This window comes from Chelonoidis abingdonii, chromosome 25, assembly GCF_003597395.2.
Source record: "Chelonoidis abingdonii isolate Lonesome George chromosome 25, CheloAbing_2.0, whole genome shotgun sequence".
Classification (NCBI taxonomy): Eukaryota; Metazoa; Chordata; order Testudines; family Testudinidae; genus Chelonoidis; species Chelonoidis abingdonii.
Window position 1 is genome coordinate 3,727,175 of NC_133793.1, and position 24,180 is coordinate 3,751,354.

General features: G+C 50.0%; 2 protein-coding genes across 7 annotated transcripts in view; one reads left to right on the forward strand and one right to left on the reverse strand.

The window, feature by feature from the left end:
• Positions 1–10,785: 10,785 nt before the first annotated feature.
• On the reverse strand, positions 10,786–20,578 carry NCDN (neurochondrin). The gene is made up of 7 exons (XM_032766805.2): positions 20,296–20,578; positions 17,954–18,093; positions 16,446–17,441; positions 15,319–15,560; positions 13,876–14,100; positions 12,892–13,034; positions 10,786–12,570 (listed from the first exon to the last, which is right to left on the reverse strand). The coding sequence occupies exons 2-7, from the start codon at positions 18,077–18,079 to the stop codon at positions 12,134–12,136; spliced, it is 2,169 nt and encodes a 722-aa protein (XP_032622696.1). The 5' UTR covers positions 18,080–18,093; positions 20,296–20,578; the 3' UTR covers positions 10,786–12,133.
• Positions 20,579–20,623: 45 nt separating this feature from the next.
• Positions 20,624–24,180, forward strand: part of KIAA0319L (KIAA0319 like) — a 49,188-nt gene continuing 45,631 nt past the window's right edge. Inside the window, exons 1-2 of one of the 6 annotated variants that reach the window (XM_032766803.2) lie at positions 20,624–20,802; positions 23,377–23,522. In XM_032766803.2, the coding sequence (XP_032622694.1) occupies positions 20,735–20,802; positions 23,377–23,522 (214 nt within the window). In that variant the 5' untranslated portion in view covers positions 20,624–20,734. Of the gene's footprint in view, positions 20,934–23,016; positions 23,099–23,376; positions 23,523–24,180 lie in introns of those variants that run through there. The other 5 variants (XM_075060762.1, XM_032766802.2, XM_032766804.2 and 2 more) reach the window with 5 other exon arrangements.

The following is a 24,180-nucleotide window of genomic DNA, read 5'->3' on the forward strand; positions in this document are numbered from 1 at the left end:
GGGGGGGGGGGGGGGGGGGAGTTTGATTCCGCTCCCACGGAAAATTCAGAGGGAATTTTAACTCGCGAGACCTCATTAACTATTCCCCTAATCTGGATTTGGAACAATTGTGTTTTCTCCTGCTCTGCTCTGCTGGATGTTTGTGTCTTTCTGCGGGGGGGGGGGGCATCGCTTTCTAGGGGGTCCATTTCTTGCATTTTTGTGTCGAGCACAGACTCATTTAAAAAGAAAAGTCCTCCCCTTTCACAAACCAACCCGAGCCCGCATTTTGGGGTTGGAGCCGGTAAATCCCAACCTTTGCAGGCTGCAAAAATCTTGGAAATGCCGGGGGCTTTGCCCCCCTCAAGACCACCGGTGTCGGCTCTGTGTTCCGCGGGCTGATGGGCGGGGGGCGGTTTCAAATGGCTGAGTAGTGGCTGTGCTGAGGGAGGGAAGATGGGGGCGGAGGGGGAGCGCTGTTTAAAGGAAACGTTTGTGCTGCTCTAAGGTTTCAGTTTATTAGCCTGAGCAAGGTGTTAATTCTTCTCTTGTAAGAAAAGCGAATTTCCCAGTAGCAGCCTCGGAAATCAATCGATTCTCTCCCCTCTCCCCGCCCTTAACCCAGCGCAAAGCGGCTTCCTCTGCGCCCAGCACCGACCCGCGGGGGTTATTTTGAAATTTACGAATTAACTCTGGAAATGGCAAGAATCAAAATAAGCAGGAAACTTTAGAGCAGCAGCCAGAGACTCCAAATCCCTTCGCCCCCGTTCGCTCCCCGCGGTGAATCCCGGCAGGGGGAGAGAACCCTCCTGCTGCTGAAATCCGCCCCGGGGGAAGTAGCCGGGCCGGGGATCGCCAGTCGCGACCAAATCCCGGTTATCATTTTAGACAATTATCTCCAGGCTCAGCCCCCAGCCCCTCTGGATCCCGATCGGATGGGCGGGTGGGCCGACCCCAGACAGGCTGGGGAGCGCGGGGGAGCCTGCCCCGGGCAGGTTTCACCGGGTTAGCGGGGTCTCTGCCCGGGGCTCAGGGCGAGGATGGAGGCCGGCCCGCTCCGCAGGTGTTTTGTGGTTCAGAGCCCCGGCCAGCACTCAGCGAGGGCTGAGAAGAGGTGGTGGTTGGGCGGGGGGAGGTGTGAGTTTCTGTGTGAATTAAAAACAACGAAATCACTTTGTGAAACCCCCCCCCCCCATGCGGAATCCAACGCTAAGCTGCGATCCCTGCCCGAGCCTGCGGCCCCTGAGCGCCAAAATCCGTCAGCAAATCCGAAGTGATAAAGTTCAGGAGACTTAGAATTTGAATCTCGGATAGGTGCCACTTTCGCGCAGGCACCCACAAGCGCATCTGTACAAAACCCACCCAACAGATGTGCACACACGGATCACCACACGCATGCACACACACACACACGTACATCTGTACAAAAACCACACAAACGGATCTGCACACACACACCCAGACCAGTCACACGCGAACGAATAGATCTCTGGAGCTCCACACGGACTTTTATAACTACCCAGAAGTCAATCTAGCGACACAACCAAGATCTCGTTAACTCCACGGACACACAAATCTCTTGCCAGTGCTGGGCACACAAGTAGCTTCTGTTTTTAGCATTATCCAACCGCCGAAAGAGGATTACACACCCACGCTAGCAATGCACAGCCGGATATTAACACCTGCATCACACACCATGCCGTTGTCAAGGCATGGCTGCACACACCCAGTTAGCTACCCTACGGCAGTACCGCGTGCATCCCAGACACACACGCTGCCATGCCGTGTTCAGTACCCACAGACGGACACAAACAGCTCCCGGGAGCGAACACGCCGAGAAATACACATCTGGGGACACCCAGGCTTGCCCCACAGCCCTCTGAAATAACACAATGCTGGGCACCGCGGAGATTGCTCCCAATTTACTTGGTTGGAGAAACCAGATCAACTTTGCTTCACACGCGCACACCAGCCCCAGACAGCACAGAATCCCCGCCCCAAGACCAGAAGGAGCCCCCGGAGCAAACCCGACCTGCAATTCTCCCACCTCCTGCGGGACATCGCCTAGGCAGGGACTCGGTTCAGGCAGAGCAGAAAACGCACAAATACTGCCCCGAAGGGAGGTACCGAGTCGGAAAGTGGCGAATTAAGCTGTTTATTGCCGAGTGGAAAATAATAATAATCAAGTAATCGGCGTATTTCCCTGGCACTAAGATATTGTGGATTTGTAAAGAAAAATGTAAAACACTGAAAGGGAAAATCCAGCTCCTTAGATGGCTGGTGAAATGACGTGTTGTACAGACAGATGCGCCGGTCCTTTTCCCCCTTCCCAAACAGACTGAATGATCGGCCCTTTTCCGCCAGCGCTGCAAAGGCAGCGCCCAGCGCCCCACTCCACCGCTGCGCCCCCCAGAGAGGGGCAGAGAGCCGGGGGCAACGTCGGATTTAAACAAAGTTTGATCTCTCGCTTTGCTTTTGGGCTTTAGCAAATTCCTCGCCTCAGTCGCCGCTGAAATGCTGAGCGCGCCTCTGTGTGTGTGTGTGTCTCTCTCTCTCACACACACACACTGTTCCCCCTTGAGAGAGAAAGACTGAGGAATCCGTTGCTGTTGTTGTTACACAACAGACTTGAAGGGCCATCAGAAAACAAGACTCTTTCGGGTTTTGCAGCCTCCCTCCCTGCAGTGGCTGGTCCCGCAGTCCAGAGCCTCATTCTGCCGGCCCCATAACCCATTGCCCAGCCCCGGGACTAAGCCATGTGGCATTTCCCGGCGCCTGGGGCAAACCACACGAAAAGGAGGCGAGTGGAGACTCCCCAGCCCGGCACAGCTGCGAGGCTCCAGCCCAGCCGGGGCTGAAAGCCGGAGCTCGGCCAGGCTGCAGCAGAGGGGAGTCGCCCGCAGCCGGCGCGCTGTGTCCAGACACCGTCGCTCCCCGGCCGGCCCCCAGAGCGCTCGTGTCCTCACCTGCAGGTACAAACATTCCTCCTTCACCTTCTCGGCTCTCCAGGGCATCTCGGGCCCGAAGGGGGCACGCGGCGCTTTTCTAAAGAGATGGAACAAACAATCAAATCCCCTCGGCCCAGCCCAATTCTTCTCCGGCCCCCGGGGCCCCTCTCCAGCCCAGCCGGGGGCTCGCGTTCGGGGCGGGGGGGAGGGCAAACTTTAGTGCAGGTTGCAGGAAACCCGCCCCCCCGGGGGAGCCCCTGGCCCCTGGCCCGGCGCAGGTTTAAACTCCAGCCCGACCACAATCCCGGGGCAGGGGCAGCCGGGCGGATTTAGAGATTGATCTGCAGAGAGGCTGCTCGGTATCAGAATCATTGAATCCGGGATCTCCGAGTTCATCGGGAACCTCCCGGAGACGCGATAGGCTGAGCCCCGGGAGGGGCGAGAGGAGCCGTGTCAGAAACCGAATTAAAGGCAAATACCCGCCCCCCCCCCAGCTCCCGAGTGTCAGGTAAACCCGCTCTCCGCGGAGACACGGGACCCTCCACGCCTGGGACTGGCCGGTGCCTGCCGGGCAGCGGGAATCGACCGCGTCTGGAATTAGTTTGATAAAACTTTTATTTCATTCTTTGGGTGAGTGTGTGTCGGGGTGTGTCTGAGTGTGGGGGGATGAGTGTGCTTTGGGGTGTGTGGGGGGGTGAGTGTGTATTTGAGTGTGTGTATGTCAGGGTGTGTATGTGTAGGGGGGTGAGTGTGGGATAAGTGTGTGTTGGGGGGTCTAGGAGGAGAACTCAATTAAAGCTGCTCCCAGCGCACCATGTAAACCAACCTAGAAAGAGGCGTGAGGTTCTTCCCGTGGGGCTGTGCCTGCAGCAGGGTGGATGGGGCTCACCCAGCCGCTTTCTTTACCAAATCCTTCCCCTTCTCCTGTTGTCTTCTATTTGTTCGCTTGTTAGCACCATCTTCCATTTCCCTTCTGCCTTCCGGAGCCCAGCCTGCCCCGAGATGCGGAGGAGGAGGAGGCAGAGGAAGGCCTTAGTGGCAGACAGTTGGAGGTGCGGGGCTCTCCCTCCTCCAGCTGGGTTTATTCAGTGAGGTGTCTCTGCTGAACGGTTTGGGAGCTGAGCAACCTCTTCCCCACACTGAAGATTCTTTTTATTTTCCTTCCCTCCAAGCCACCGAAGGCCAGTGGGTAAAGCCCTGGTCCAGGACACCTGGGTTGTGTTCCCAGCTCTGTCACAGCCCTTGGGCAAGCCACCTCCCTGCTCTGTGCCTCAGTTTCCTTTCCCGCCCTTTGTCTTTTAAGATGGTCAGTGCTTCAGCCTGTCTCCTGGTCTGTGTTTGTGCAGCACCTGGCACAATGGGGCCTTGATCCCCTTTGATGTGACTGTCATATCCATAATAAACAGCCAGAAAGTCTTTGCGAGGACCAGACTGTCCATTGTTGTGCAGAAGTTTCCATTCCTGGCAGGGTGTAATTTGTGCATGAGCAGAGAAGAAACACTTTAGCCTAAACTGTAATACACTGTGATGTGTGATAGACATTAACAAACAGAATCCCACATTACATTTAATTTAATTTCACTCTTCCTGCCCCAAGCTACAGTTCCCTTCATTTTCATTTTCCCTCTGAATTCCCACAACTCAGTCCTCTTTGATTTCCAGGTTTAATTAACAATGCTCATTAAGTGAATTTTTATTCCTTTCTTTTAATATTACTCCACCACCTGTCTGTAGGATGCAAAGGCTGATCATTTATTCTAATTTATTTCTATTAAAGATGGCATTTAAGGGAGGGAGGAGGGAGGTGCAGAGGTGTGAAGGGCTGATCCCTGCAGATGCTCTTCAGTTCCTCTCCCTGCTCTCCTTCCAAAAATGCTTTTCAAGGACACTGACCCTGAAAGTTGTCTGGAACTATATTTATTTGCTGCCAGATCCGTTTCATTTGCTAAGAAAAATTGGATTGGCCACGCTGTATTTTGCAGTTATGTTCCAGTTCATTCTTCAAGCCCCTCACCCGTCTAGTCTGTCTAATGTTGATTCTTTATTCATCTGAAAGAGGCGCAACTGTGCAAAATGCTAGCGGTAAACACAGCTAACTCGCTTGCCCACAGGATCGCAACACAATGGGGGAGGCTGGGATCTAAGCTGGGAGCATCAGAGAGGAAGCTGTGGTTCCACAGGAAAACAGAATAAAAAAGTACAAAGCTACCACGTTGTTACCAAATATCTCTGGTTAACTTGTTTGGTAACAAATCCCTACGGGCACCTGGGAGAATAATTCTCAGCAGAGCGGCTCTCGGATCTCCTCTGCATGGAGGTGTAGGAGGGGAGGACTTGCCGGGATGGGTGAGGCCCGGGGTCCATCCAGCACAGGGTCCTGTCTCGGACAGTGGCCAGCATCAGCTGCTTCAGAGGAAGGTGCAATATATTTTGAAAGTGTGAGTGTATGTTGGTGCTTTGGGGATTGTGTGTTTGTGAGACTGTGTCTGTCTGCCTCAGTGTAGGAACCCACCGCCCATTCTTTGTCTGCCACAGCAGGCCCAGCTCTCTAAGATGAGAGGTTCTCCCTCCACCAAACCCCCTTTTGCTGGGTATTCAACTCTCCCTCGCTTGTTCTCACCTAATGATCAGGGCCCAAGCCGGCTCCCATTGAAGCCAAGAGGAATTTTGCCATTGATTTTGACAAGGGTAAGATGAGGCCCTTTTGCTTCCTTGCTGCCGTGATCAGGGTCAGTCTATGAGTTTGCTTTATCATGAGCGCCTACAACTTCCAGTCATGCGCTAGGTGCTGTAAAACAGAACAAAAAGACAGTCCCTGCTCCAACCAGCTTACGATTTAAGTAGGAGATACAGCCTACTGCACTGTCCAGGCACTTCCATTGCTGCACACACACACACACACACACACACACACGCAGAACCAACCTGTAGTCATTTTTGCGTTGGAAAATTTCCCTATAAGCAAAGGTTTCACTAATAAACACAACTGCAACGTGCATGTCACGATACATTGAACCAGCTGGGACTTTGATCCTACCAGTTTCAAATTCACTGTGCACATGGATTCATGGATACACAAGTGAAAATGTGTCATCCTCTGCTGAGCCCACCATTTACCAAGGATGAGACCCTGGCCCCATCAAAGTGAACTGGAATCTTGTTCACTTGTGAATACTGACAGCCAAACTAGCAATCCCTGAAAAACTGGTCACATAGTGGAGGTGACAGAAATTTATCCCCAGCCAGGTCTCTTTACCCCTTGATCATGTATCACCATTTATATAACACCATGCATGTGTGTGGTGCTTTATGCCGTCTCTGTTGTAGGGCATTTGCAGCCTAAGTTTAGACATGTCATCACCAGCAAAAATAACTGGCTGAAATTGGGTGTTAGGGGCACATAAATAAGACTATATGGTCGCTTGGCTTTTCCCCACATTGATTCTCTGCCATTAGGAATCCTGTCCCAGCTCTCATCAAATACTTGGGTGAGTCATGGACTGTTCCCACAGTGTCCATTTAAAAGAAATACAGAGAACAAACAAAGCTAAATAATGACAAAGTTCGTATGGGGCTTGAGAGGACTGAAAAGGGTTCAGACGAGAGGCACTTGCTTAACATGAGAGCTACCCCTAGAGGTGAGCTGGAATCCGTGCAACTCCTGGCACCACTGAGCCTAGCCAGACTAACCAACCTCATCACAGTCTGCAGCAGGCCATTTGAACAAATGCCCTGGATGATTTCTGAGGCAGTGCAGCCGCCAAATAGCAACCTTATGAAATATTTAGTTTAATCACCAGTGCTTCTAGGGTGAGATGATCTGATGTGAGTGAGCATTGTCGGCTATCAGCTGTTACTGCAGAACTGGTGCTGCCTCTTAAGCTATAAACATAAAACAAAACAAAATATGCAGCAGCCCACTTGAGACCTTACCCAGTGTGATGGGGCCTTTAGAGTGCTCCGATCATACAAAGATTCCTGACTCCGCCCCCCTGTGCTGCAACCACTAGAAAACACTCCCTTTGCATCATCAGAGCACACTGGGCCAGGGAGGAAAAGAGCCACCTTTAAAGGCATATTGCATCCAAACCCGTGTGATAGAAAGCCAGATCCTGGGTGAGGCTGCAATGGCATTTCACATACAGCCCAGTTCCTTATGCAATGTGTTTACCCTGTGAAATAAGTCACTGTCAGGTATTTAGCCCCATCTCCCTCTAACCCCCAAATGACTACCAGGGATCACTCTCTTTGCCTGTCAGCTCATGGAAAGCAAGTGGGTATAGTCACTCTTACGCATACATGAAGAAACATGTATCTTTTAAGCAAATGGGGGACTGCCAATGGCTTGAGCTATCACCCACTTCTGTCCAGCAATGGATATTCATTCCCACACCTGCCAGAGCAACAGTGTGCCTTCCCTGAGCTGCGGAGTATAGGAATCAGGAGTTTAGGGACTCAGACATGGAGTTTAGGGGGCTACTTCTAATTTAACGAGACTGATAGTTCTTCAAAGTCATTGCCCTTGGATGGAGCAGTTAAAAGGCTGATCTGAATGGAGACTGTGGCTCTTAGTATTTTTCCAGATGACACAAGTGTCCATATCGCAGACATCACCATTGCGGCTAGCTACTGCCCTGGTTGGCCTGAAAGGTCAAGGATCAAATGGGTCACAGGGACTGGATTCCCCTCGCCCTCTTAGAAGGGAATCCCACTAGCACCCAGCTAGGGCTCTGTCCAGGCACTGTGCATGGGAAGTTTCCAGTCTCTAGGGTCATCAGGCTGGCACTGCTCAGGAGCAGGGAGGTGGAGAATTCTAGCGCTGAGCCGAGGGGTCCTGTCTGCTGTGGGTGCAGGCACATATCTCCTATTGATGATATCCTCTGCTAATGGGTGATCCAGGCCTAGTGACCAGAGGTGGAATAGCACACGGAGTCTGGAGCAGGGGCCACCTTCATTAAATCATTTGGCAGGTTTTGATGATCTGAAATGGATTTTAAAATATTTCAATTCCTTTTGCCGGTCCCCTTGTTTGCCAAGGGCCAGGCTTTCTTGGCAGGACGGGGAGCTTCACCTAATCAGCAGGAAGGGTGCTGATGGGCCCACGCTAACACAGTGATGTACCGTCTTTAACCCTGGCAGAGTCATCCGCTTGCTTGGCTTGGATGATCATTCCTAGTGCCGCTTGCCTTTGCTTTGACTTGCATTCGGTTCCAAGCTAGGGAGATCAGAAAGATAAGCCTCTGAACAGCAGGCGACTCCAGGCAGCAGACGCCATTGCTCTGATTATGAAAGCAAATGCCTTACATAAGATTGGGAGTTTGGAAAAAAACAATCCAGCTAAAACCTTCGTCCAAGGAAGCTCCTCTCTCTGCGTCCTCTCTGTCCCAGTAATCTGACAGTGCCCCCTCACCAGGGGTTTTCAGGGCATAGCCACCCTGATCAGTTTGCTCTCTCCTCTTTGAGAGTGGCAAACACTAGCTGAAGAACTTTTTTTGTTAAAAGCTCTTAGGGTGACCCCTGGTGGTCATGCCTCAGAGCGGCTGGCTCCTGATCAGAGAGCTCATCTTCGCTAGTGAATTTTCTTTGGATAAAATTGGATTTAACTGGTCCATCTAGGCTATAGGTTTTTTATCCCTGGACTGATATGGTTATATCAGGTTAAGCAGAAGCATGGGCTAGTCTAACAGTAACAGCATAGAATCGAGCACCAGGAAAGCTGTGCTGTACTCCTGGCTCTTCCATAGCCTTACCTTGCTTCTGTGCGCCTTAGTTTCCACTTCTGTAAAATGGGTACAATACATTCCTCACCTCAGAGGGAAGCCCTGAGGCTAAATTCACTAATGTCTATAAAGTTCTTTGAAATCTGTATCTGGGGGAGCGGCAGAAGGATAAAGGACCTGCTGGTCCAAAAGCCCCTCCCTTAGCATGTAGAGAAAAGATCCCATCATCACAGATATTTAGATGGAGCCAAACAAGTAGTACACTCTCCTGCCTGTAAGTAGCACTGGGGTTTTATAGGGAGAGCCTACATGATGGCATAGGGTGCAGTAAAGGTTTTACTGGCAGGAGTTTGGGACAACGTTAGTCATGAACCATGAAGCTGTGAATTATGCGAGTCACCTGACAAGGTGTCTATAAACCCTTTGTCCTGCTTCACAGTGGCAGGGATTTGGGTTGTGTCACATTAGAGAGAAAAGTTATGAGGATTTTTGAGTTTTAAAAAAACTTTTGTTGTTCCTAGGTTTCATCTCCTTCTGCCGTAAGGTCAAATAACCTCAGTAACACATATAGGCCCTGGAGCTACAGAAACATGAGGACACATGTTTAAACAGACGTCTCAATGTGGGAAGCTATTTTAGGTGGGCTGAATGTTTTTGAGTGCGAGGTCTGCTATTGAGCTTTGCTAGTTACAAATAACACCCCCCCACCCCCTCCCAGGAAGCCCCCTTTTCCATAAGTCTAGGGCAGGTGGTTTTATCATATCAGCCTTTAAAAGTCACTGGTCCAGCATGGAACAGGGGTGCTTGTGGGGGGTTGGAGTTTCAATATTTGGTTGGGAAGGAAACTTTTCTGTGGTATCAGAAGTGCAGCTATCTGAAATGGGATGTCAGAAGCAGCACTAGCAGAGATTGAGCAGAAGGCAGATGAGACAGCAAAACAAATAGAACTTATCTCATGGCTGCAGAAATATCGTACAAGCATTTGTCCCATAAATATCATTATCACACCAGTGACAAAACACACACACACACCTCTACCTACCTACCTCTGAATTCAGCCTTAAGTAAATTTAATCATCTAATTTTATCAAACAGCCAGGAAGCAAATCATCTGAACTAACAGTCATACCACTCCCACTCTTCACATCAATCACTCTTGAACAGCATCGTTGGATCACTCAGTTACTACCAGGCGTTTCACTACTCAGGGGCCAATAGAAGGAAGAAAAGATAAGCAGGGAGCTTCATGTTAGTAAAAACCCCACCTGTGCACTGGGCTATTCACGCGGTTATTAGTAGTCTTGTCTGCTATGAAGTTGTGCTCTGCGCCCTAGTGGATAAAAAGAGCAGCTGCTTATTTCAGTGAAGACAGGAATAGGTGAAACTGAGAGAGATGCACAGTACTATCTGTTCAGGGAAGCCCCCCACAGAACAGGAAACATGCAGTAATAAAGAGATTATTTATTAGTTCAGAGAAGCAGCTCTGCTCCGCTGTGGATATACAGCTAGATTGTGTCGAAGGTTTCTGGGGATAAATGGATCTTAAGGCCAGAAGGGACCATTCCAATCATCTCATGCGGCCAACGACAGAAAACAGATCAGAGAATTCACCCCGTGATTCCTGCATCCAGCCCACAACTTCTGGCGGAGCTAGAGTGCATCTTTCAGAAAGTCATCCAGCTCTGGATTTAAAGATGTCACACAATGGAGAATCCACCATATACCCTAGATAAGTTGTTCCAATGACTAATTACCCTCAGGGTTAAAAATAGGCTCCTTTTACAGGCCCCAATGTGGTAAGAGGCTGTGTGTGGCATAGGAGTCCATTAGCATAATGGCCCTTGCAAGATTGGGTCCAAACTTGGTTAGGCGGCCTGGTGAGGTCATCAGAGCCTTGGAAATGTTTGGGGGGTAAAGGGTAGGTGATCTTTCGGGCTCCCTAGCCTTACTCATCTTTGGAGCTCTCCAGTTCTCTTTCTGATCTGCTGCTGTAATCACAAGTGTGGTGACTTTAGGAGACCCAGCAAAGTGAGTACAAAGGAGAAAGGATGAGAGCTCACATACTTTCATAGAATTAAATCTCATTAGCAAAGGGGTTTGCAAACTGAAGCAACAAACAAATTCTTCTATTGCAATTGGACTTTTAATAAAACACTTTATTTCACATTTGAAATGCCAACAGAACGAGAGAAGGTCAAGCTTTTCCTTGGTTCTTTTGGACACAGCAAAGCCATCCCGCACATGGGAACACAGGATTTATAGGCTGCAATCAAGAGCCCAGGGAGAGACAAATAAAAATCCTTTGGTCAAGATGAGAAAATATAAAATCAACATCCTGGGAAGTTTAAATCCCAGGATTGATCTATACATGGCCTGGGGGAGCTCTCCAGTGCAGTGCCTGGTTTAATGGGGAGATAAACTTCCATTCTTATAACAATGAAAGAGACCTGCCAACAATGACAGACCAAAATTAACTGCAGCTTTGACCCTTTTGAAACAAAAGCTCAGCTGCACTATGTACAATCACGCTGCTTGATCTGACAGCATGCAGTCGTTTCACCACCAGCTCCCAGTGTAAGGCAGGCTCAGGTCACAAGGGAACTGACTTTTGGCAGTCTTGAATCTAGAACCTAGTGAAATTTTGCTCACATTGAACCATGGAACCATCAGACAATTTGACACAGGGTTGTCCCTGTTTCTTAGCTGAGACCTCAGGACTAGATAGCAGGGGATGCGGCAGATCAGGACTGAGATCCATTCATAAATCTGGTGGGGGAGAGGGCTTCATTTTAGGGATGAGGTGCATTGGTAGGGGAGCCCCACCCAGACTGGCAGATCAGGGGAGGGCTGCCGTTCAGGATGGCGGTATGCTAAGAGAGCTGTGTGAGAGCCCAGATTTGACCAGCAGGGGGTGCTGCTGGTCACAGGAGAGGTAAAGCTGAGCCATGGCCCAGGACTGGAACCTGTAGGCCTGCAGTGACAGGTGCTAGCAGAGCTCTGCAGAGCAAGCTTGCTCAGTTCCTGGCTCAGGCCTGAGAGAAGCAAGTGCCTCTGCTTTCATTAGCCTTATACACAAACTTCCTTGGAAACCACTCCCAGAACATGGAATCCAGGGAGGGTTGGTCAGCAGGCCACTTTCCCAGCAACGCCAGAGCCTCATTAGTCCTCAACAGAACGCATTTGTAAGGGGCACCCTCACGTCGACCCTCTCTCCCGTTGGGACCCAACTCCCCCCCGCCCGAATCTGTGAATGCAGAGAGCCAAAACGCAGCCAAGCAGCAATTATTCTCAACAGCAGGTGCCAGGCAGAGCAAACCCTGCTCCTCCAGGCCCTGCTGAGCTCTGACTGCACCTCTCTAATTTTACGAGGTGTTTGGCTACTTAAACGCCTCTTGCCCATGTCTTGGCAGTAAACGGTTGGAACGCGTGTGAGGAGCTAGGAAAACACCCGGCTTTATTCCCCGCAGCTGTGGGAGGAGGGGCTCTTCACCACTCACAAAGGCACTGTTCTAATGCTGCCATGCCATAACGGTTGGCCAGCTCCTTGCCCTGCTGTAAGACAATCACCTCTCTGCATTGCTGGCTGGCTCTGGCCAGCTCCAGCAACACACCCTGCAATGCCGTAAGGAGCTCAAAGTCCACTGAGACTGGGGCAACTTGGCCCAATAACCGCAAGAGGTCGTCTAGCCAACGTGACCGGAGAACTGTTTGGGGCAGCCAGGGAAAGAGCGGCACACAGCTGGCAAAGGCCTGCATCCCCAGGAACCACAGCTCACTGAGGTCCGCCCAGGCTGCCTCATAGGCTGGTGACACAGCCACGACCAGGCACTGGCTGGCGGGATCCGCCCGGGCAGCGTGGGCCTGAGAAAGGAAACAGATAGCAGCTTCGAAGAAGTTCTTGGCTGGTGGCGTCCCCTCGAGACCTGAAAAAATGGGAAATGAATTAATTCACCAGGCCAGTCTTGGCACACTCCCAGGAGTCAGCTTGCTGCAGGGCTTTCTTTAGCAGGTGCAGAATAGGTGACGGGGCGTTCCTTAATCCACGTTTTTCCAGCACCCCACAAGCGTACTGCATGTTCTTTGCTCCACGAGGTTTTGGTTTGTTCACTCAACACACCTTTCCAGTAACAGGGCTCCTGACCCCAAACTGGGCAGGTCACCCTTGCTGTGCAATCTCCCCCAAACCCAATCCCGTCCTATTGACAACAAAAGTGCTTAGCTTCGTCACCAGGATCACTCCTTACCTGGAGAAGTGCCAAGGATCCTGGCCATCATCAAGCCCAGCGTGGTAACGTTGGCTGCTAGAACAAGGCGATCTCTCTGGGGCAGCAAAACAGGGAGAGATTTCAGCAGCGCATCCATCAGAGAGGAAAAGCATCGGTCTCGCCTAGAGAGAAAACCAACCCAGAGAGATGTGCGCTGAGTGGGGCCGGAAGCACCCAGAGGTGCCAGGCTTAACCCTGAGGCAGAGAAGTAACACTGTCATAGTGGGAAAGTCCCCATCCTAAACCCTGGAGTCCTGGGCAAACTGGATGCATGTTTTACAGCAAAGCTGGTGTCAGAAAGTTGCAGTAATCAGGACTCCGGAGGGCGGTGACAACTCTAATTCTTTATCTCAGTGATGTCCCATATGATCACACTCCTGTTACAGGTCAAAAGGCAATTTCTCTCCATCCTGGCACCACAAACTGCACCTGGGACCCGAAGTGCCATCATAGCTCTTTCTAGCTCAGAAACACCCTGATCCTTGTCAGTGATGTGTAAGGAAGAACAGACTCTGGCTTGCTCCCAGTGGCTGGGTCTGGTCTGCAGGGCTAACACGAGCCCACGCCTGTTGATGGCTGATCTGATTCACACATGCAGAATGTAGAAACCTAAGTAATGAGGTACCCTTTTAAAAAATCCCTTTTGTACCAGATCTGCATTTTGAGGACCCAATTCCTTGCCCAGAAGGGCTGGATTCAGCTTTCTCTAATGCAGCTCAAAGGACTGGGTAGTGTAAGGGAAATCCTAGCTCTACCACCATGTCTCCAGCTTGACCTGAGAGGGCAATTCAGTGCCATGGCACATGCAGTTCTGGCCTCTCTTCTGAGCCTGCCAGCGGGGAGCCAATTAGTGACGTGTTGGCAACTAGCCTGAAACCCACCAAACTCCTCTCTCCTGGCACCTTCATTCTTCTTACTAAAGATCTTAAAGCAAGTGGATTCCTGCAGGTCCGGGTTTGTTACCTGATCAAGTCTGGAACAGTCACCACAAGGTTAAGGAAAACTCCACAGGTGGTTTGCAAACTGATTTCTGTGCTGTCTGGAGGAGCAGAGATCTGGGAGTCAGAGGCCAACAACTCCCACTGGTGCAGGAAATATTGACACAGCAATGCTGGAGCCCCCTCTGAGATAAGGATTTCCCGAGGTCGGTCCTCTGCCGTCAAATGGCACAAACCAGGTAGCAGAAATCTGGAGAGGGGACAGGGTGGGAAATACGGCAAAGGAGATGTAGTTAGCTGGTTACAGGCTGACATTTCAATCTGGTAAAAAGGAGTGCATGAGAGAATGGAACATAGGAATTATCAGACTGGATCAACCCACAGGCTATCTAGTCCAGTGTCCTGTCTCCAATAGGATGCTTCAGAGTAAGATGCAAGAAACCTCACAGCAGGCAGATGTGGGAAATCTGCTTCTAGGAAGGTCTTACCCTAACGTCTAATAGCTAAGCTCTGGTGCAGGAGGTTCTGTAAGCCTTCCAGAACTCTTTGCTGTATTAACCGTTACCACTCTGGCTAGTCTCATTATCAGCATAATCAATCAATCCATCCTGGAATCTTACAAAGGGAGTTCCAACTGCCTCTTGAACAGCAAACGAGGAATCCATGTATACCGCTGAACTACAGTCAAGCTGTGAAACACAAGGCTAGAAGCCTGGTGTGTGCACTGCGCTGCCATCCAAGAGACCACGGTTCAACTCCCTGTCCTGGCCCCTAGCAATCACAGACTGGCTAGAAGTACTGTCAAGTTTACGGCATTCTGCTAGAACACAGCAGAAGGTCCCCATCCCCGTGTGCGAGCTGAGCTCCGAGTGCTAGGATCACACTGGCAGAATTATTCAGCTCAGAAAGAAAAGGTGCTTTGAGGCTACAGTGGCATGCTCTGTACAAACTCTATGACTGAAAGAGTGGGGTTAACAAGAGTGAAAAATACAAAATTTGATCAGCCCCCTATGCTGTGAACAAGGGGACACTTGATATGAATGACTGGTAAGTTTAGAACAAAAGGAATGCTAGTTCCCACCGAATGCAGTCAACCCAGGGAACACTATGTTGCAGGAGGGGATGAAATCAAATATTGTGGCAGGACTCCTAAAAACATATGAATGATGATCTACTGCAGTTCTGCTAGGACAAGAAGCGTCAGCTCTCATGCTCCAAGCCACTGGTTGTTACCATGGGGCTCAAGAAGGGATTTCTCTAGCCACCTTATGCAGAGTTGCACAAGTACATAGATGTATTACGGGTTTTTTCCCTCCTCTGAGATATCAGCTGTGGGCTGCTGCTAGAAGCAGGATACAGACTTACTTGATGGCCCCACAGTCTGATGTAATATATGTTTCTGTGCCAAGATGTAGGAGTAACTCAGGCAGTAGCATAACTGTGTCTATCCTGTGCTTGAGATACTCACCTTAGAGCGTCTCTGGGCCACACAGAGCCCTGAGGGCTGTCCAGTTCAGCCAGCTCCGCTGCATGCTGGGATGGGCTCCTGGCTTTGTCCCCCTCTTGGAAAAGCGTCTTTGCATAATGAATGAGGAAAGGCAAGAGGTCGCAGATTTCCTGCTTGAGGGAGGAGGTCTCTTCAGCCAGCCAGGCGCCGAGGATTCGAACAGAGGCAAATATGAAAGGATCCTTCAACTTCTCCTCTCCCACCTGCCCAGAGAAGAAAACAGGCATGAGATGACGCAGCAGAGGAGAGCTCTCGGAGCAGAGGCTTTTCCGCATTTCAGTCTCCCCTATGAAGTGCGGCCAAAGGCAGGAAACCCTGGATGGCCCTTCTCCTCGGCGCTGAGCAGTTTGTAAAGGCAGAAAAACACTGCAGGAAAAGCTGGGCTCTGCAGCTCACTCCAGTGAGGTAAACTGATAAACGCACTCCAGTGGGACATACGTCCTTTCAGTGTTAAGTCTTGACGCTCCCCCGAAAGCTAGTGAACTGGGCCACCTTGCCCTTCAGCTACACAGGGAATGAAAATGACACTGGTCCCAGGTCCAGGTCTTGCTGTATTCAGTCCTGGACCACAGCTGAGTCAGCACTGCTTTACCAATGGACCAGGGACAGGTTTCCAACCTCCTGGGATTGCTGATACTAGAAAGCATTGATTCCTGATTCTGGCTGGTCTCTAGAGAGCAGCTGACAAATATCTTTTTCCTTTGCAGGAACATGAGGATAATCAGTGTTCATGATTCTGAACATCTAGTGACCTGTCAGATCTGAAAACACCTTGAGAAGACCAGTACAGATGTTTCTGGAATCAGTGAGAACTGTTCCAAGCATCTGGGTGATGGGAACAGGGAGCAGAAAGGAGCACCTGGGGAGGGGATTGTGTCAGTCTGGGGATACAGCTGTTAAACTACACAGAAGAAGACAGAAATGCATAGAGGCCAAAGCAATCTCTCCCTGACTTCCATGGAAACAGGCATGGGCCTGTGTGCATCTGGGATCTCCCAAAACACAGCAACAGCGAGATCTCCCAGTGACTGACCCCACAAGGCAGGCATCATGCCAGGGAGGGGGGCTATTTCCACTCATAGCTTTACCTGTCTCAGGTAGTGTATTACAGCCCCAAACGCCTCCTCCATGATCCTCACTAGTTGCATTTTCTGCGTCTCCCTCAGCCGTGGTTTCTCTTCTTTCATGCACTCCAGGATCCCCAGCTCAATAAGGGTGTAGCAGCCTGTTACCACCTCCTGCTTCCCATCCACATCTGCCGGGTCCAGCTCCTCCATGCACAGACGGACCTCCACACAAGCCAGGTTCACCAGCAGGGCCAAGAACTTGCTCCCGGCCCTCTCCCTTGGGATCCATTCTGAGCCACAGGCCTGTGTGAGGCAGGCAGCAAGCTTCAGTGCAGGGTCTCGCTGGGACTGGCTCAGTTTGCTGCTCAGGATGCTAACCAGGCCTCTGTAAAGGTTGCAGAGGCACTCGGAACCCTGTCGGTCCCGGGTGAGCAGCAGCGTTGGAGATACAAAGTGAGGCAGAACATCACACAGCTGGAATTTGGTCATGTCTTCAGCCTGGTGGAATTCCTCACTGAGCTTGCTCAGCACAGCCATGAGGTCAGGGGTGGCTCTCTGCCAGCACTTAGTCTCTGCTGTGGCTAGAAGCCCCAGGAGCAGCTCAAGGGCGTGGTCACAGCCGTAATTGCGATTCACATAGGCCTGGCACAGAGTTGACACGGTTCCCTGGGACACCAACTCTTTGGGGCCCTTGGGAGTGCCCATAACAGCGCCCAGACACTGGTAAACATCATCGATCATGGACCTCGTGGACATATCGTCTGGATCAGATGGGGAAGCCAGGATGTTGTTGAAAGTCGGGATTTTGTTAAGGATCTGGGAATGGGTGGCTAACTCCGGATCAGTGCAGAAACATGCCAGCAGGGTGAGGCCAAGTCCTTGGAACATGTGCTCTGGACAGCCAGCTGGGGGCTCCCTGGAAGCAAGAAGCCGGTTTGGGAACGTGAATCCAACTGCATCAAAGATCCGGCGACGGGTTCTGGAGTCGATGTCTCCAGCTCTGACTGCTTTGGTCACCTGCCAGACAAACCAGGGATCTGTGAGCAGCACAAGCACCTGGGCAGAGGTCTTGCTAGGAGCTCTTTACAGGGCGGAGTAGTTCAAAAGAGGCCCAAGGAACCCATTCATTTATACAGTGAAGTGGACCCCCAACCATCCAGCTGCCCCCAGATCTGCACAGCAGCCTGGGCACCTGGACAAAGGTACAGCTGTGAACACTCACAGCATCTTGCAGCTGAGCATCTCAGAGTGCTCTGCTAACACCAATTAACTCTCACAACAACCCCATGGGGACGTGTTTTACCCCGATTTTACTAACAGGAAGGTCAAGGCATAGAGATTTGGAGGAACTTGCCCAAAGTCTCATTGCATGTCAGTGGCAGAACTGGAAATAGAACCCAGGAATCCTGACTCCCAGACGCCTGCACTAACAATTCTCCCTGCAGGGACACTTAACCGATGGTGGCTGTTCCTACGTTTATTTCGGAAGTGGTTGCACTCTATTGTGCCAGTCGGAAATGGACTCTTACCAACAGCAGGGCTGCAAACTGCTCACTGTCATGTTTTGCGTCTCTGAGCACACACAGGCACCGCTCCAGCGTTACATTCCTTGTGCTTTCACTGGCCTCGGGAGCAGCTCCTGAATGGGAAGTCATGATGCCAAGTCCACCTGTGAACACAGAAAGGCAGCGTTTACCAGACCAGAAAGCACTGGGATGGGACGGGGCTGCCAGTCCCAATGGAGAAATCCGGTATGATGGAAAGACGCTCTAAGTAAGAAGAGTCAGAGGGGAACGTGACAGAGATGTTTAAGATCACTGAGAACAAATCAGAGCCCCGTCATCACCCTGCCCCATAATCAGAGAACAAGAATTAAATTAATAACCAAAAAAATCTGAAAGAAAAAGAAAATGTTCCTGCCCATGTGCTCAGCCTGTAGAATTCCCCACCGCAGATGGTCAGCATCTCAAATACAGTGGCTGGATTTTAAAAGGAGCTGGGTTATTTTATGGCCCATAATAAAATCTGTAGTTATGTAAGCTACCATAAGGGTAATCAAACACCAGGCTTCAGGGCATAAGCTGATGAATGTAGGAATCTGCATCATGGTAAAATTGGCCAGGTGTCATGGTTGTTGCTTTGAGCATTTATTTGAAGTATCAAATATTGATCACTGCCAGATCAATGGACTGATTTGGACTACATGGTCTAGTCTTATTTAAATAAAGAGAGACGAAATTATTAAAAACCATGTCAAACTAAGGGATGCCAACTCTTGCTCATTTCGAGTCAAATTTATTTCTAGCTTAAATTGTAGGGTAGCGCCTTTCTCAAATGCGTATTCCACGCAGGCTGCTGGCAGCTTTCTTTTGTTTGGATAATTACATACCAGCAAGCTTCCTTAATTCTAGTACGTATTCGTGTGGCTGGGCTCAAGAAACTATCATCAGCATTTCCATTCCAAACCACAGTTTCAGAGAAGTTTGTTACTCAGCTATAAACATTTGTTCCAGCCTCAAACATGGTACAGTGCGTCCAAATCCACACATGAAAAAGGCTTTTAAACCAAATTTGGTTTAAAGTGTTGAGGCTATTTTAAAATTAAAGAAGCACTAGACGAATAGAAAACAAGAATGTGGACATTTTGTATGTGTGCTTCCACTGCGCTACAACAAAGTTTGTTTTTTCACAAGAATATTTTGCAGAGTTGGATTCTTTTTAGCATTTCACATCAAAACAGCCATGATATTTGGGGGATGAATTCTGTAATTGTACCCTAGTCACTTTGCATAAAGCTTTTTAAATAGCCATTCGGTATTATGGTGCCACAATAAGTAAATACAGCACATACTAACATGAATGTGTATTTACATATTACAGATATGCCTCCTGAGTCATAAATCTGCCTATTAGGCTAAATGAAGGAGTCCTGAAACTACAAATTACTGGAAGCCCGACTACATTACAGTGTGTGGATGGGTGAGAGAGTGCTAGTTTTAGCAGTTGCATTTCCAGAGCTCCTCTCCTTCTGGAACAATGCACATCACTTTATAAACTATTATATAGACAAGGATCACTTCACGCACCACAGAAATGCAACCACCTCTGGGATGGCCGGCAGCAAGCATTTCACAGCGCACAGCAATGCTATAGAACGGTGTCATAGTAGTAGGAGAATCCAAACCAAGGGGGTGACATTGTGAGAAACCATAAAACAATAGCTTGTGTTGAAATTAGACCAGCTCTAAGGATCTTAATAAGCACAAGCAGCCAGGGCCTCCGCTTAGTGTCCTCCCAGAACAGTGGCACTCCCAGCTGCACATAGTCCCTTGCCCCATCCAGCAGAGATTCAGAGGGGAAGGCAGTGCCATGACACACCAACACCACGTCTGCAGCCCCCAGATCTCCTGCACCCTGCAAGTTTGGGCATCACAGCCAAGGGCTTTATGCATTGCCATGTGGCGGCATTTCCCAGGGCACTATTAGTGGGCTTCTGGGAGTCAGTCGCCCTGTCAAAAGACTAGGGCACGACCCCTTTTAGAGGTGGGTAGAAACAGTGACCAAGCTTGACTGCCTGTGAGATGGGCTCCTGTCCTCCCTGGGGGTATCCTGCCTGCCCTCCCCGCCGAACACATCCCCCCATCCAGATGTGCCTGTCAACTCGCTTACATCCGTGCCCCCCATTCACCCCACAGGCCCTGGCCAACTCCCCCTCCCAACAAGGAACCCTGGGCAGCCCCGCCCCCCGGGATCTGGTCTCAGAGGGGCTGACTCAGAGGCTCCCTTCGCCCCCCCAAAGTTCCCCTCAATCACAGCTATGACAGCCTGAGCATGCTGCCCTCACATAAGCCGCCTGCGTCAGGGCCCTCACCTCACCACCTTCCGCCTCTCCCTCTAGCCAATCAGCGAGCCCCACGCTCCCCCTCTAGCCAATCGCGTGCTGGATTGTTAGGCGGCGGGTGTAGCAGTCGCCGCCATGCTGAATATGGGCAGAGTCTGGCGGCAGCACTCCCCCGCCGCTCTCCGCAGGCAAGATGATCCCGCGAGGCCCTTCTCTAACCGGGAGGCTCCTACGGGGCAGAGGCGGCCAGGCCACGCTAGATACACAGAAACCACCGCTCTCTGGCGTAGCCGCGCCGTTTTCCGCTTCCGGGTACCTGGGGGGTTGCCTTTCCGGGTCAGAGGTGAACGAGTGCCCGCCCCCCGCCAGCTGCTGAGTGAAGCCGAGAGAAGGCGCCTCCGAGCCCGCGCACGCCCAGCTCCTCAGGGCTCTCCCCTGACTGCGGGGGCAGCCCCGGCCCCAGGCTCCCATGGAAGCGGGGGCGGAGGCTGCGCGGCCCCCCGGCGAGAAGCGCTGGAGGCCTGAGCCCCCCCTGAGGTGAGGTCGCGGGGGCCGCGTCTGGGCGCTTGGCCCCGCTGGGCGCGGGGCTGTCGGCGTCCCGCGCGCAGCCCCGGCCCCGGGCCCCAGCGAGAGAGCCGCCCCTGGAGCTCCCCAGTCATGTGCCCGTGGTAGGTACCTGCTCGTTAGGAGAGCCGCGGTCCTCGTGCTCGGCGCTGCGCAGAGCCAGTGGCCGGGAGTTCCGCAGGCAGCGGCTGCTGGGCTCCCTTCGCTCCGGCACCGCTGCGCCCCCTCCCGCCCCCTGGCTGGCCGGGTTGGGCTGGGGGCCGTTTCAGCTGGAACTCGGCGGTGGCAGACAGACCGCGTGGCTGGGTTAGTCACCTCGGAGCGGCTTGGGCGCTTCTTATAATCCGAGCGGAGCCCGAGCCGCTTCTGGGCCGCCTGGGGGCTAGCCGCGGGGAGTCGTTGCCAGTCTGGACGCTGAATTTTTTATTTTTTTTAGTCTGTGCCTGAGATTAACTCTTTCCAGGACAAACGACTAGTGTCAGTGTCAACTGATCAGCTCCCCAGAACTCTCATCTGACTCCCCATTTTTTTCAGGAAATTACTTTCTCCTGTACAAATCCAAACTGGCTTTCGCATTCTTAAGAGTTAGCTGTGCTATCTAGAGCTACGTGCAGGCGAGGGGGGGAAAGAGCAAACGTTTGTTTTGTTTCCCTTCTCAGTTTGGGGTGGGGGAGAAAACACTGCAAGTGAGATAAATTCAGGCTTATTTGAAGAAGTGTTGTATTTTATTCTGTGTGTGTGTCTGTGTTACTTTATTTTGTACAACAGCTTTAGGATGTACTGTTCCTAAATGTTACACGATTGCATAGTGGAAGGAAAAAAGAAATCAAAAGACATAATAATGGGATAAAGACTTTATCAGATGAAAGTAGACACAGTAGGTATTTTCATTGTTGAACTCCCTGTCTGTGTGACTGCCCAGACAAAGGTCACCTTACAATGTTTTGTAAAGGGGTTTGTTTTATTTTATGCTCCTCTTTCATCTGTTAAGAATAAGTTGCAGTTACAAACTCCCCCTGAAACGTAACATTTTAAATACATATGCAAGTAAAATGTATACTTTTGAAGGTCATCTATTCAGTAGGTTTACTAGGTTGTCTGAGTTGTAACTTTAAAAAAAAAAAAAAAAGTCCTGATTACTCAGACTGTGTCTCATTTCGCTGCTGTTACGGATGCTGATCAAACACCTTATCACTGTGTACATGAAAAGACTGCTTTGTAGCTTCCAGACCGGATAATGACACATCTTCATCGATCTAAAGACGTTTCAAGTTAACATTGTCCTGTGATCCATGCAGAAAGCTGCAGCAGCAGAAATGGAATGTTTGGTTTTGGGTGTGCTTGGAACACGCGGGACAGAAGTGTTGCAAACTTTCTTAGCTTCCAAATGGTTAAATTCCCTCCCTCCAACTCCCTTTTCCCATTAATTACCTTGTGAAATTTTTTTGTTTTCATAGACTATGTTGGTATCAACAAGAATTATCTACTGTCCATATTCTTGTCTGCTGCTATTGGCCAAAATTCTCTCCCTAATTCTATGGAAATTTCCTTAAGAATATACTGATACTCAACTCTATAATGTTGATAATACTACTGAATCTCATCTGAGGAACTTGAGGTGGCTTACAGACATAAACTACATGCCTTGTAAGGTAGATATTTGGTATTAGATCATTAACTTTTCATGTCATTCACATTTGTGAGCAGTCCATCTGATAGCTCCTTCCATCGATTTGGACTTTGAGAACATATGATGTTATGAAAGGACTTGAGTGACAGATCTCTTCAGAGCTAGGTAATGTTACCTCTGGACTCTTATTCTCAGTCTGAGAATGAGACTAATCAGGGATCGGAAGGAAAACTGGTCAAACTCCAGTTATAACTTGTTTTTTGTTTTGATGCCACCCTCATTCTTGGCACAGATGAGACCTGGAAATTCAAAAAGATTAAACTTCTGGTTTGACCATTAGTGCCACCATCTGTGTCCTTAGAAGCAAAATTAGCTTTTAATTGGCTGTTTTAACAATGCTGCTAAACTTTTGTCTGTTTCTGGCTGGTATCAGCCAGCACAAACAGCCAAATGATGACATTTTGTGTTGCCTGCCTAGCAGATGTGCTTGGCTTATTGGTGTTTGTCTTATCCAAGCAGCTCTGGCTGGGTGTCAGCTGCATGTTGCAGATTTGAAAGGGAAGTTTCCAGACTGCGCATACAGAATCAAATGGATTATAACGACACTATTGGGGATTTTGCTTTTCTTGCTTCAAAGATGTAAGTGATGGTGTCTAAAGGGATTGTGAAGGAAACCAAATTTCCTGACTTACTGCAGTACAAACACAAGAAATGAAGAACTTTTCTGCTACTGTTGGTTTCATTTTAGATCTCATAATACTGGCAATTATTCCTCTGCAGTTAGTCTGGGTCATGATGGATAAGACTGAACACTACTTGTTCCCCCCAGCTTCTTTAGTCCTTTCACATTGTCAGCTTCCTGAAGAACCACCTATACGTTGCTTAGTGCATGATTTCTCTTTCTTGTGTGTATATAGAGCCCTGGTTCTGCCCACGAAGGCCATGGAGAAGAGGTTGGAAGCCAAGTTCAGCATTAGCTTCTGGATTTTATCAAGACATTGCCTGGGAAGTTTTCACTTGTTCTACGTGTGTGCCTGCCTCTGTGCCCTCTCTTCATCTGCAGGTGACTATTCAATTCTCTCTGAGCTATTTCTGTGCCTCAGTCTAGATTTAGGCCCTTGATTCATTTTAAATGTTTGAAGGGTGGGGTGTGTGAATCTGTTAATTACCAGCCAGACATCCTAATGAAATAGCCAAAAAAACAACAGCAGCAAAACAGCCCACACTCAAGTACCTGTGGTGAAGCGGGGTTAACCACGGGTCTTCCTAGCAAAGTATGTCTCTAAGCTGTTAGAAAGGTAGGCTGACCAACACATTTTATAGTAAAATGGTGATTTTACTAACCTTTTCTGCAGCACTGTTTTACTACCCTAAGGGCTTGTCTGCAATTAAAACGCTACAGCAACGCAGCCGATCCACTGCAGCACTTCAGTGTAGAAGCCATCTGTACTGACTGGAAGAGTTTTCCCTTTTGGCATAGGTAATCCAAAGACAGTAAATCAGTTCACTGACCTGAATTTGCTTACAGAATCAAAGCAATGTAAGTTTGGAAGGGACCCCCAGAGGGCATCAGGTCCAACCCCCTGTACTAAGGCAGAACCAAAGATACCAAGATCATCTCTGACAGTTGTTTGTCCAGCCTATTCTTAAAAACCTCCAGTGGCGAGTGTTCTACAACTTCTATGGAAGCCTATTCCAGTACTTAACTATCCTTGTAGTAG

Excerpts from the sequence above, each read along its gene's own strand:
- NCDN (XM_032766805.2), bottom strand. The coding sequence starts at position 18,079 with ATGACTTCCCATTCAGGAGCTGCTCCCGAGGCCAGTGAAAGCACAAGG. Across the intron at positions 15,561-16,445 it reads TAATACACTACCTGAGACAG|GTGGGAGAGGAGAAGTTGAA; the intron begins GTAAAGCTATGA and ends TTCTCTGGGCAG. Across the intron at positions 13,035-13,875 it reads ACTGTTCCAGACTTGATCAG|GCGAGACCGATGCTTTTCCT; the intron begins GTAACAAACCCG and ends TTTTCTCTCTAG.